Here is a 13,163-nt window from a genome sequence, read left to right as displayed (position 1 = left end):
AATAATTGAAAAAATTGTCTTCAAGCAAGTTATGCACTTCCTGTCCATAAATAACTGTCTAGACCAATTTCAGTCAGGTTTCCGGCCCAATCATAGTAATGAGACTGCGCTTATTAAGGTTATCAATGACATTCGCTTAAACACAGACTCAGGAAAAATATCTATTCTACTACTGCTTGATCTCAGTGCTGCTTTTGACACCATTGACCACAACATTCTCATAGATAGACTTGAGAACCTGGTTGGAATTTCTGGAACTGTCCTAAAATGGTTCAGTTCATACCTTCAAGGAAGGAAATACTTTGTGGAAATGGAAAATAATGTTTCTGAGACTGTGCCAGTGACCTGTGGTGTACCCCAGGGTTCAATTCTTGGGCCACTCTTATTTAATTAATATATGATTCCTCTGGGGGAAATCATGCGGGACTATGGGATATCTTACCACAGCTATGCAGATGACACTCAGATCTACATGGCCCTCTGCCCAAACAACTATGGTCCCATTGACTCACTGTGTAAATGCCTTGAGCAGATAAATAAATGGATGGGACAGAACTTTCTGCAATTAAATAAAGATAAAACAGAGATTATTTTATTTGGGAATAGTAATGAGAGGCACAGACTAGCTGCCTATCTGGATTCAAAAAGCCTGAAATCTAAAGAACTAGTGCGTAATCTTGGTGTACAAATGGACTCTGATCTCACTTTTAACAGTCATGTCAAAGCAGTCACCAAATCAGCATTTTATCACCTCAAGAACATCAATAAGATCAGAGATTTTCTGTCTAAATCAGACCTGGAGAAACTTATCCACGCCTTTATTTCTAGTAGGATTGATTACTGTAATGGACTCCTAACTGGACTCCCAAAAAAGACCATCAAACAGCTTCAGCTGATTCAGAATTCAGCAGCCAGAGTTCTGACTAGAAGTAAAAGAAGGGAGCACATCGCCCCCATCCTTAAATCCCTACACTGGATACCAGTCTGTTACAGAATAGACTTTAAGGTACTGTTACTGGTGTATAAATGTGTTAATGGTGCAGGACCAGCATATTTATCTGATGTGCTCCAGCAGTATGAGCCGAGCAGAACTCTCAGATCATCAGGAACTGCTCAGTTAGAGCCGCCTAAAGTAAAAACTAAACACGGAGAGGCAGCGTTTAGCTACTACGCTGCTCTTAAATGGAACCAGTTAACAGAGAGCATTAGAAGAGCTCCAACACTAAACATGTTTAAATCCAGACTGAAAACCTACATGTTTGATCAGGCTTTCAGCTCAGCTTAAAACACTGCAGCTCCACACACTTTTATTCTGTAACGGCACTTTTATATTATGTTTTATTCATGCTTTATTCTTATTAATTCCTTGTTGTTCTTTTACATGTTTTTAATTTAATTCTCTTTGTTTTAATCATGTTTTAATCAATCATGCTTTATTCTTATTTTAGTTTTTATTTCCATTTTTACTGTTATTCTTTTATACGGAGCCTGGGAGGGGCCGTGGATAAAAAAAATAATAAAATCGAGTGAACGATGTAGCAGTTCGTGCTCACGTTTTCTTTAATTCGAGTGAACGATTTGCAATTCGTGCTCACGATTTCTGTAATTCGTGCGCACGATTTCTGTAATTCGAGTGAACGATTTCTGTAATTCGTGCTCACGTTTTTATGCGCAATAAGACAAGAAGCTCGGAGGGAAAGGAGCATTTTCTCTCTTGATCTGTCACAGGGGTGCAGTAATGATAATCAGTTATCTACCTTTATAACCTGCTGTTATTAATGCACTAGTGTTACAGTTAGATGTACAGTACAGTGAGCAGATTTTGCCTGGTGGTGGAATCTCTACAGCGCGTGGGGGAGAGCCGTCCGCGGCATCGGTTCCCCCGCCGCCAGACACCTGCCGCGCGCGCAGGTCTTCACGGAGCTTATTTACCAACAATGTAGACAAATACAGTCAATTCCAGTCATGAATAAAGGAAACAAACATTTTACTGATGCAGGACAACTGTGTGTTATTAAAACCAGATCAAAACAAAGTTATAATGCAATGTGCAAATGTGTTTATTAATTTCTAAATAACATTCAGCCAGCCTCCAAGGAAATGCACACCTTCTTAAATCTGGTTACATCATTATTACTTTTATGATAGATTTAATCTATATTTTAATAATTTGTATAATAAATAAACACATAATTCAGAAAATATACATTTAAGAAGTTTATAATTATTATATTTTTTTTATTTGAAGCTTGTGGCATGTTTCTGGGCAGGACACTGTGATTTGAGAATAAGCAGATATTCAGGACATTTCATCAGATATAGAAACTTAATTATTTTAGGAAACATATTGGAATAAATTATCAAATTGATCCAAATTATTATATGAAATGCCTATTTACTAAATATCTTAATACATTGTATTAATAGTATTTTAGACCAGCTATTTTGATTTTATATAGTGTTACATATTTAAAGCAGCTCTTATATGAGCCATTCATAGACAACTGTCACACCTTGCATTAATTTTGTATTATCTTTATTAACTTTTACAGTGTACATTTGGACCTAAGTCTTATAGCTGTATATTTATATAATTATACTTCTTTACGTTATACTATTGTTGAAAATAAGAAATTATAAACAGTTCCACATTGCATTATAACTTTGTTTTGATCTGGTTTTAATAACACACAGTTATCCTGCATTAGTAATGTTTGTTTCCTTTAATCATGACTGGAATTGACTATATTTGTCTATATTGTTGGTAAATAAGCTCCGTGAAGACCTGCGCTCGCGGCCAGGGAACCCGTGCCGCGGACGGCTCTCCCCCACGCGCTGTAGAGATTCCACCACCAGGCAAAATCTGCTCACTGTACTGTACATCTAACTGTAACAATAGTGCATTAATATCAGCAGGTTATAAAGGTAGATAACTGATTATAATCACTGCACCCCTGTAACAGATCAAGAGAGAAAATGCTCCTTTCCCTCCCAGCTTATTGTCTTATTGCATAAAAACGTGAGCAGGAATTACAGAAATCGTTCACTCGAATTACAGAAATCGTGCGCACGAATTACAGAAATCGTGAGCACGAATTGCAAATCGTTCACTCGAATTAAAGAAAACGTGAGCACGAACTGCTACATCGTTCACTCGATTTAATTGTTTTTTTTATCCACGGCCCCTCCCGGGCTCCGTACTTTTACATGTTTTTTTTGTTTTTTTTTTTATTTCTCTGTGTATTTTCTAATTTGTAAAGCACTTTGAATGACCGTTGTGTATGAAAGGTGCTATATAAATAAACTTGCCTTGCCTTGCCTTTTAAGTACAAATCTGTACTTATTTTTTTTGAGTGTGTATCATAGAGAATATACTGCAATATATTGAGAACTATAGAATCGCAGCAGAACTGTGATACCATTGTTGTTGTGGCAACCTATCATGATAAAATCCTATTGTGAGATACCCTGTGAGATTCCCACCCTGACGATATTGCACACTCTATTTTTTTCAATTCACACTATCACACATATATACAGGTATATTAGATCTCATAGAACTATGGATAAGAGTAACTTACAGACATGATACACATAGCAATTAAGTACAAAAATAGATTTATGTGTTAATTATACATTTTATTTTACAAGACCCAATTCCTTAGGTCTCTTCCTAGGGTGAAGTATACTGTTTATTAATTCATCAATAGTATTAGAATGGTACCAATTAGCCAATTACCAATTAGACTTACTAAAATTACTTCTGTCATATCTTACTGTCATGTATGGGGTATGTTTTGAATTTCAGTCATATCAGCTCCTTCGTTTTGTTTCAATATGCGGCGATAAATATTAATATTTCTTTGGAACATAGGTACTCTAAACTGACACCAATAAATCCATAATTACTGTTTTTCTTTTTTTTTTTTACCTATTTAGAGTATTTGGTCCCACTTTATAATAAGTGTCCCTAAGTACTATGTAGTTACACGGTAACAATCCATGTAACTACAGTGTAACTACTGATGAAGTACACATTGTTACCAACAACAGAGGAACAGGTTATGTAATTACACATGTGTATTAAGGTTAATTTTGACATGTGTAAGTACACCTGTGTACTAGGGGGAGGGTACTTACACATGAAATAGAGCAAGAGTACTTACACATGTGTAACAATGTCTGTGTACTTAGAATGGTACCAAGTAGCCAATTACCAATTAGACTTACTAAAGTTACTACTGCTGTAGCTTACTGTCATGTGTGGGATATGTTTTGAATTTCAGTCATATCAGCTCATTCGTTTTGTTTCAATATGCGGAGATAAATATCAATTTTCTTTGGAACTTAGGTACTCTAAATTGACACCAATAAATCCATAATTACTGTTTTTTTTTCTTATTTAGAGTATTTTATTATTTTCAGTAACACAGATGCTGTGAAGTATCATAGAGAGAATTGTCTTGCAATCTATTGTATATTGAATATTGCAGAATCGCACCAGAACTGTGATATCATCTGAACAGGTTGGTGATGGTGAATCCCTCTTAGAAAGCAAGTAATGAGCAAATATAATTAGCTTTCCAACAAAATCCAAGAAAAAAAAAATCCAGTCAAACAAAATCACATTAAAAAAAGCAAGCAAACATTGCTTTCCTGTGCCAAAGCAGCTCAGCTCAGCGTCTTCAGTCATATGCTAATATCACTGTCTGAGTGATGTAGAGGATCAGAAATGAGTTAAATCATGTTTGCAGGATTAAGCCACATAGCGAGAGCGAGGGCCGCCTCCCCCCCAGAGGCCAGCAGTTAGGGGGTGGTATAATGAAAGCAGAGGGCATTAGGGAATGATGATCCCGCGAGCAGCCTGGCAGCGGGACAGTGCTGCCGGGCAGCTGGTTATGCTTGGCACCTCCTCTGTTTCATTATTTGACCAGCTAAACAGAGCCTGGCAGCGCAGCGAGGCACGGATCAGATTGCTTCCCAATGGCTTCAGGAGGGCGGGTAGGAAAAACAGAGCGAGTGAGCTCATGGAGCGAATGTTTGGATAATATAAAACCAATTTGGTTGCAGAAACATATCTGAAATGATTCTCATAGTCTGGACCGGTGCAGTCCAACACGCTGCAAAAATAATACACGACTGTGTGCAAAATGATGAACAGAGCTACTGGCGATTCTACATGCATAGAAACAGGTGTACTGTATACAATAAACAATATGGATTCAATTCAATTTATAAAGTGTGTTTGCTTATAAAGTGAGTTGGGAACCTTGCCCAAGCATCAGCATATGTTAATAAACTGCTGAGACCTGGCAGGTTATGTTTGTCCATCACCAGAGGTGGAAAAAGTACTGAAAAAAATGTAATTAAGTAAAAGTACCTTTACTTTGCTAAAATTCTACTCAAGTAAAAGTAAAAGTACCCATCTAAATATCTACTCGTGTAAAAGTAAAAAAGTACTCAATTTAAAATTTACTTTGAGTAAAAGTTACATAGTTACTTTTATTTATTTGAATTATTTTTTATTCAAACAATTAGTTAGTTTCCCCAGCATTTTATTTTTTTATTTTTAATAGACATAGGCAGTTGCATGTAGGTTGAGCATCTATGAGGCATCAAAAATGGACCATCCAAGTAAAATGCTACCAAAATTTATTTTAGGGTGTTTTTCATAACTTGTACTCTGGACTCGCACTCAAGTTGCTGCTACCTGTCTACTCTCCCTATTTATTTTTATTTTTTGTGTATATTCTATTTTTATTGTATTATTTTATTATGTAACCTTATTTTATCTCTATATATGTATTTTAACAACAGTTCTTGGGTGTAAACTGGATCGTGAGATCACAATTTTGTTCCACCTCATGTACCACATGTGATGCAAATGACAATAAAATCTCCTTGAATCCTTAAAGATACCAGAGTACAAAACATTTACAGTTAATACAGGAGTTAATTAATAATTGTTTAACACCAGTTCTTTTTCTTCTTCTATTGTTTATGAGTAATGACAGACTCATGATAGCCTCAACTTCCAATCACTGGGTCTGAAAAAGTCTGAACTTTAAAAAAAGCAAAAAGTGTTTTTTTTTTTTTTTTGCTGAAAACAAACCAGACAGTTAACTGGTTCTGAGATATTCTGGTTCAGATCAGACTGTAATTTCTAAAAAAAAGTTCAGACCAAACAATGTAGGTGTGAAAGCAGAATGGACAGCTGGTGAAGAAGAAGGTGAAGGAGACTCATTGATTGTCCCTTTTAACACTTTTCCTAATAGTTCACACATTCGCTTCTCGGGTCACTCAGGGCAAGATCAATAGCAGAGAAGCAGACAGATCACCAGAAAACATCAGAGGCAGAGTGATTACAGTCAGAGTGAGAGAGAGAACTATCTAGAGCACTGGGAGAACCAAACCCAGACTCAGAGTATAGTACAATACTTTTGTACAGACTGGAACCGTACTTCCTGACCATCAGAGATCTACAGCACAGACGGACCCTGACCAAGTACCGGCTCAGTGACCACAGCCTGGCTATAGAGAGGTATAACATATACAGAATTAGAAAAAATTAAATATAATTCTGGGAGAGGGGCACACCACCCCTCTCGTCAGCTTTTATATATCAGTGTGTCACCATCTGAGATACAGTGGGTAATACCTACACCATCATACCTCAATGTTCATCTAAACAGTAATTATTACATTACAGTAAAAATAACTGCTGTTCTTATTTTATTTAGTTTAATTTTCCAAGAGGTAGTGTATGTTTATATACGTTTATGAGTATCTATATAAAGAATATTTGCATATTTTCTTTTCTTTTCTTTTTTTTTTAATCAGTCTGTATTGTAATAATGTTTTTTTTATTGATTCTGTTGTCACTTATTTTTTTATAAAAGTCCTTACAGTCATGCCAATAAAGCTACTTTTAATATTAAAAGATAGAGAGAGATAGTGAGAGAGAGAGAAAGAGAGAAATAAAGAGATAGAAAGAGATAAAAATAGATGTGAAATAAAAAAAATAGATGGTGAGAGAGAAATAGAGATGTATAAAGAGATACAAGGAGAGAGACTGTCAAATAGATAGGGAGAGGTAGGTAGAAAGAGAGATAGAAAAAGGTAGAGATACAAATAGAGTAATTGTGAAATAGATAGGGAGAGTTAGGTAGAAAGAGAGATACAAAAAGAGAGATTGTGAAATAGAGAGGGAGAGTTAGATAGAAAGAAAGAGAAAGAAAGAGATAAAAACAGTGAGATAGAGGAAAGGAAACACAGACAGACAGACAGACAGACAGACAGATAGATAGATAGATAGATAGATAGATAGATAGATAGATAGATAGATAGATAGATAGATAGTAAAAGAGAGAGAGGCACTTAAACAGAGAGTAAAGGATAGGATCTCATCAAATGCTGTAAATCTTCTTCAGATCAGTTAGGTAGAAAGAAAGAAAAAGAAAGAGATAAAAGCATAGTGAGATAGATAGAGAAGGGGAAAGACACAGACAGACAGACAGACAGACAGACAGATAGATAGATAGATAGATAGATAGATAGATAGATAGATAGATAGATAGATAGATAGATAGATAGATAGATAGATAGATAGAGTAAAAGAGAGAGGAGCGCTAAAACAGTGAGTAAAGGACAGGATCTCATCAGGTGCTGTAAATCTTCCTCAGATACCAATAAAAGACAGGTGGAGAGAATAACAGGTTGAAAGTGATACACTGAAAGAAAAGAGAGAAATAAAAATAGAGAGAGAGCGAGAAAGAGAGAGAGAGAGCAATAGATAGAAAGAGTCACCTGCTGGGTTAAAATATATGGGGCTCGCAGTCTAACAATAGCTGGCATCTGTGCATTGTGGACGCTGTAACCTTGTGCTATGGGCTTGTCAGCCATGTTCACCGGCCTGACAACAGAGGTGATGTTTGAGTGACAGGGCCACGAAGAGGCGGGGCTTAAAGAAGATAGCAGGGCGAGAAGAATGCCCAGAGGAATTCTGGGGGGTTTATTTTGGACCGCAGGTTTGGGTTTAAGGATGGCTGTGCCTGCCTTGATTGACACGTAGCTTGTCACGCAGACGCCGTGACTGACAAATGGTTTGAAGAGGTCTATAAACTCCAATCCTTCAGGGAAAGGGAGATTTCAATCACGGCGCGTGAACTTTGACCCAGTTAAACAGTTTGCGACTTTTAAAGACGTTTTTACATCCGGTGTTTTAACCTGTGTGACTTTCCAGCATATGGAACGTACAAACTCCACTGGAAGTACTCATAATCACTGTCTGATTTTATGAGGTAGACATGACATAATACACAGTAATAATTGGGATACATGGAGCTACAATAAGTTAATTGAGTAATGCCATAAAAGAACAATTTTGTTGATATGGATGTATAGGTTACTTACATTGTATAAGCTCTTTTTTATAAAATTAGTTATTTTTGGAAGCAAAAATGGTTAGTCTATAACATCACTCAAAGACTCCTTTATAGCACTTTTATTTTGAAGAGTGTAGGCGCAACTTGTGGGTCAATAACTGTAGCCTGATACTAGTGTATCTCAAAAAAGTAGAATTTATATATATCATATAGATGTATTACACACAGAGTGATTTATTTGAAGCGTTTATTTCTTTTATTGTTGATGATTGTGGCATACAGCCAATGAAAACCCAAAAATCATAGTCTCAGAAACTTAGAATATTATATAAGACCAATTGGTACTTTTGGCAGTGTGAGCAGTATGCCAAGTCCTGCTGGAAAATGAAATCCACAACAATACCAGATTCACATTTTGAACTGAATTACTGAAATAAAGTAACTTTTCAATGATATTCAATTTTTTAAAGATGCACTATGTATATGTACCATGCTGGAGTTCACTAAGCTCCCTCATGTTTGTAGAAGCAGTTCTAGGTGCTTGGTTTTATACAGCTATGGCCATCGAAGTGTTGTAAATATCCAGCAATTACCAATAACAGACTCTATTTTATAGTATAGATATGTACAGTATTTGTTGTTATCGCTAATTTTTACATTTCATTAAAAGTTAAAGTGTTTAATTGCGTAATAAAGGCTCTTACCCTGAACCATGAGCTCAGCCATAGATTGCCCTCCATTGGTCTTCACCAGGTAGTGACCACAGTCTTCCTTGGTGGCCTCGTTGATGATGAGAATGTGCTTGCAGCCATCCTTCTTGAAACGATATTTTAAAGCTTCATCTCGAGTGAGTTCAACTCCATCTTTCATCCTGAAATCAAAGTCAGATTTGGAGTTAAAGTAGACCTAAACTCATTCTTTTATTCTTCTTTTAATCTTCTTCTCCATAAGAGCTCTTTTCCAAGACTCTTGACGTATAACATGATTCAAACTTGAGTTGCTTTAGGTAAGTATGCTGCCAAATGCTGTAAATAAGTGGAAATCAGTAAATCAATTTTCTCCTCGCCACATTCTTAACTCCAGCACAAGGGTAAATAAGCAACTTCAGAGGCAAAACATGCCTTGGTCGATGAACTAAGAAATAAAAATGTGTAAATCTATTATATTAGCTGAGTATTAAGGAGTTTAGAGTGGCTGTTTAAATAAAAAATACATACTGTATTTGACACCTCGTATTGATGCAATGCAATCTAAATATACCTATATTGATCTACTGTCCCACCCCTAGTGTGAGGCAGAGTGAGTGAGGCAGAGTGAGTGAGTGACGCAGACTGAGGCAGAGTGAGTTAAAGGGAGTTGAATTTAGTTGGAGTTAGGCAGAGTAAGTGAGGTAGAGTAAATGACGTATAGTGAGTGAGTGAAGCAGACTGAGGCAAAGTGAGTGAGGCAGAGTGAATGAGGCAGAGTGAGTGAGGCAGAGTGAATGAGGCAGAGTAAGTGAGGCAGAGTGAATGAGGCAGAGTGAGTGAGGCAGAGTGAATGAGACAGAGTGAGTGAGGCAGAGTGAATGAGGCAGAGTGAGTGAGGCAGAGTGAATGAGGCAGATTAAGTGAGGCAGAGTGAATGAGGCAGAGTGAGTGAGGCAGAGTGAATGAGGCAGAGTAAGTGAGGCAGAGTGAATGAGGCAGAGTGAATGAGGCAGAGTGAGTGAGTGAAGCAGACTGAGGCAAAGTGAGTGAGGCAGAGTGAATGAGGCAGAGTGAGTGAGGCAGAGTGAATGAGGCAGAGTAAGTGAGGCAGAGTGAATGAGGCAGATTAAGTGAGGCAGAGTGAATGAGGCAGATTAAGTGAGGCAGAGTGAATGAGGCAGATTAAGTGAGGCAGAGTGAATGAGGCAGATTAAGTGAGGCAGAGTGAATGAGGCAGAGTAAGTGAGGCAGAGTGAATGAGGCAGATTAAGTGAGGCAGAGTGAATGAGGCAGATTAAGTGAGGCAGAGTGAATGAGGCAGATTAAGTGAGGCAGAGTGAATGAGGCAGAGTGAATGAGGCAGATTAATGAGGCAAAGTGAATGAGGCAGAGTGAATGAGGCAGAGTGAATGAGGCAGAGTGAGTGAGCCAGAGTGAATGAGGCAGAGTGAGTGAGGCAGAGTGAATGAGACAGAGTGAGTGAGGCAGAGTGAATGAGGCAGAGTAAATGAGGCAGAGTGAATGAGGATGAGTAAGTGAGGCAGAGTGAGTGGGGCAGAGTGAGTGGGGCAGAGTGAGTGGGGCAGAGTGAATGAGGCAGAGTAAGTGAGGCAGAGTGAGTGAGGCAGAGTGAATGAGGCAGAGTGAGTGAGGCAGAGTGAATGAGGCAGAGTGAATGAGGATGAGTAAGTGAGGCAGAGTGAGTGAGGCAGAGTAAGTGGGGCAGAGGGAATGAGGCAGAGTAAGTGAGGCAGAGTGAGTGGGGCAGAGTGAGTGAGACAGAGTGAGTGGGGCAGAGTGAATGAGGCAGAGTGAGTGGGGCAGAGTGAATGAGGCAGAGTGAGTGAGGAAGAGTAAATGAGGCAAAGTAAGTGAGGTAGAGTGACTGAGGCAGAGTGACTGAGGCAGAGGGAGGTAGTGTGAGGCCGAGTGACTGAGGCAGAGAGAGGTACTGTGAGTGAATAAAGCAGACTGTGGCAGAGTGAGGTAGTGTGAAGCAGAGTAAGTGAGGTAGTGAGGCAGAGTGAGGCAGAAGTCCACAATGAAGCCATACACCAAAACCTACTTATCTGAAAAACCTGACAGTTTAAACTAAATTAGAATCTTAATTACTTGTGTTTTACATGGATTTCAGGATTTCCAGCAGCATTATTATGGAACATCGTATGACGATCCAGAGATCCAGACAGTTCCATTGACCATTGTGGGCACTGGCAGACGACGGAGAAGCGTGTCAAAGGTCAGGTACTACCTCTCCGGGGATATTTACGGCCGCTATAACCCTTCCTAAAAACAGAGTTTCATCAATTTTAATTTGATCCTTTCTTTTATGAGGGGGCATAACTGGAGCTGATAAATCAGAGGACTATTGAATCAGACGCCCAACCTGTACGATTATGTCACCGGCTAGTCACAGATGGCCGTAAAAACCTTCTCACGACTCGGCCCATAAAAGTGATTCAAGCTTTAATTTATTATTGCTCGTGAGTCACTCTCATTGTGGGATAAATAAAGCCGCATGACTGAGCCAACAGAGCCGGAGCGTGTGATGAGCTGTTAGTAACCTTGATCATTCCTCATTTCCTGTCTGATTGGTCGTCTCGTGCGTGTGGAATATGGACATAGCGTCTCTGGGAGACTGTGAAGGTGCTGCCGGTGGGCTACGGCGGAGGAAAGTCTTCCTCAGTGGGACGCTGAAGAGCGGTTGCCGTGAACTGACGGTGACTTTCTCATTTCGGCAGAGGACACTGCAGAGGTGCTAAAAGGCTGGCATGACCTTTTCCCGGCGCTGATAATTTACGGAGCTGCCGGGTGATATACGGCCTTGGATCCGGATCAGGTGAAGGCACGGCTCATTCACTTGCTCTCTCACACTCCTGCACACACACACACACACACACACACACTATCCTCTTCATCAGCCAGGTTGAGTCAGCCTGGTCCTGCCAGCTGCTCAGCAAGGTTCATGCATGCCATCTACTGGGCATCTGAGGAATGCCCTCTATCCTACCAATCTCTCCAATGCAGTGCTTCCCAAAATCATCCGTCTCAAAAAAGCTTATAGTCATCTGCACAAATTGTTTGTGTTGTATCTCTAATTATTCTAGAAACACAGACGAAACTGACCAAACACACACAATGATGATCCTCTTATTAAAGGAATGAAATAAATCAGATGTGGTTATTTTTTTCACAGTACAGTAGATGAGATGAAGTACAAAGTACAAAAGAGGGATTAGTGTGGGGTGCTACAGTATATAGTGAAATAATGACTGTATAGTGTATAATAATAAGATTTGTTATTTATTATATAAAAATGGTACAACATCAATCAAAAGTATGGACACACCTTCTCATTCTTTAAAGTTTTTTATTGTTTTTCTACATTATAAATGAATATAATGGAAGTGATCCAGACTATGAAGGAACACATAAAGAATCATGTAGTAACTTAAAAGTGTTTAAAAAAAAAAACTAAATACTCTTTGAGTTTTGTTGATAAACTTATCATGTGCAGCAGAGAAAACTCTGGCTCTTCCTTTCCTGGGGCGATCCTGATGAGTGCCAGTTTCATCATACTGCTTTTGATGGTCTTTGCGACTGCACTTGAGGATACTTTGAAAGGTTATGACATTTTTTGGATTGAAAAATCTTCTGCATTGTAGATCAACAATATAGTCATCCAAAATATGGATGGATAAAAACGTGTTAAAGAAAGCAGAATATGTTTTAGGAAGGAAGAATTTTAGATTCTTCAAAGTAGCCCCTCTTGCTTAGATTAGACAGTTTTGCACATCTCTGCTGGATTTTCTCAGTCAGCTTTATGAGGAAGAGTCACCTGGAATTCAGGCTTTCAGTTAACAGCTGTGCTGAACTCAGCAAGAGTTAATTACTTGAATTTTTTGTCTCTTAATAAAGTGTTTGAGAGCATCAGCTGTAAAGTAGTGAAGAGGTAGAGTTACAGGTATACAGTGAATAGTGAATATTTGAGTAATGTTCTAATCCAGATTATGAGAAGCAACACTCAACTAAATAAAGAAAAAATACTTTAACCCTTTCAGACCTGAATTATCTCCAGTGATAAAAAAAA

The 13,163-nt window shown here is 38.4% G+C and overlaps 2 protein-coding genes across 2 annotated transcripts in view; both read right to left on the bottom strand.

Moving 5' to 3' along the window:
- The window catches only part of pkp3b (plakophilin 3b), a 209,806-nt gene that overhangs the window by 37,133 nt on the left and 159,510 nt on the right, over positions 1-13,163 (bottom strand). The window lies entirely within an intron of this gene.
- mybpc3 (myosin binding protein C3) overlaps positions 1-13,163 on the bottom strand; it is an 82,274-nt gene that overhangs the window by 38,979 nt on the left and 30,132 nt on the right. Inside the window, exon 13 of the mRNA XM_049471004.1 lies at positions 9,089-9,255. Within this exon, the coding sequence (XP_049326961.1) occupies positions 9,089-9,255 (167 nt within the window). The remainder of the gene's footprint in view (positions 1-9,088; positions 9,256-13,163) is intronic.

Source organism: Astyanax mexicanus, chromosome 23 (genome assembly GCF_023375975.1).
Source record: "Astyanax mexicanus isolate ESR-SI-001 chromosome 23, AstMex3_surface, whole genome shotgun sequence".
NCBI lineage: Eukaryota > Metazoa > Chordata > Actinopteri > Characiformes > Acestrorhamphidae > Astyanax > Astyanax mexicanus.
The sequence above is the reverse complement of the archived record's forward strand: the minus strand, read 5'-3'. Positions and strand labels throughout refer to the sequence as shown.